The following is a 201-nucleotide window of genomic DNA, read 5'->3' on the forward strand; positions in this document are numbered from 1 at the left end:
CCAACAGCAACAGCAGCAGCAGCAGCAGCGGCGATACCGCGAGTCTTGTATCCCCTGAGCCGTTTTGGGTGAGGACTACAGCACCTGCAGCAGCAGCAGCAGCAGCAACAGCAGCAGCAGCAGCAGCAGCTTCTTCCCCTCTGCTGCTGCGGCAGGGCTTTCCTCGTCGCCTGACAATCGAAGCATGGCTTGCTGCAGACG

At 61.2% G+C, this 201-nt stretch overlaps 1 protein-coding gene across 1 annotated transcript in view; it reads left to right on the plus strand.

Moving 5' to 3' along the window:
- Positions 1–201, plus strand: part of EMH_0019960 (uncharacterized protein) — a gene marked incomplete at both ends in the record, with an annotated part of 5,908 nt that overhangs the window by 3,775 nt on the left and 1,932 nt on the right. Inside the window, one exon of the mRNA XM_013501467.1 lies at position 199. Coding sequence (XP_013356921.1) covers position 199 — 1 coding nt within the window. The remainder of the gene's footprint in view (positions 1–198; positions 200–201) is intronic.

This window comes from Eimeria mitis, genomic scaffold (genome assembly GCF_000499745.2).
Source record: "Eimeria mitis Houghton genomic scaffold, Emh_scaff693, whole genome shotgun sequence".
In the NCBI taxonomy this organism is placed as follows: domain Eukaryota; phylum Apicomplexa; class Conoidasida; order Eucoccidiorida; family Eimeriidae; genus Eimeria; species Eimeria mitis.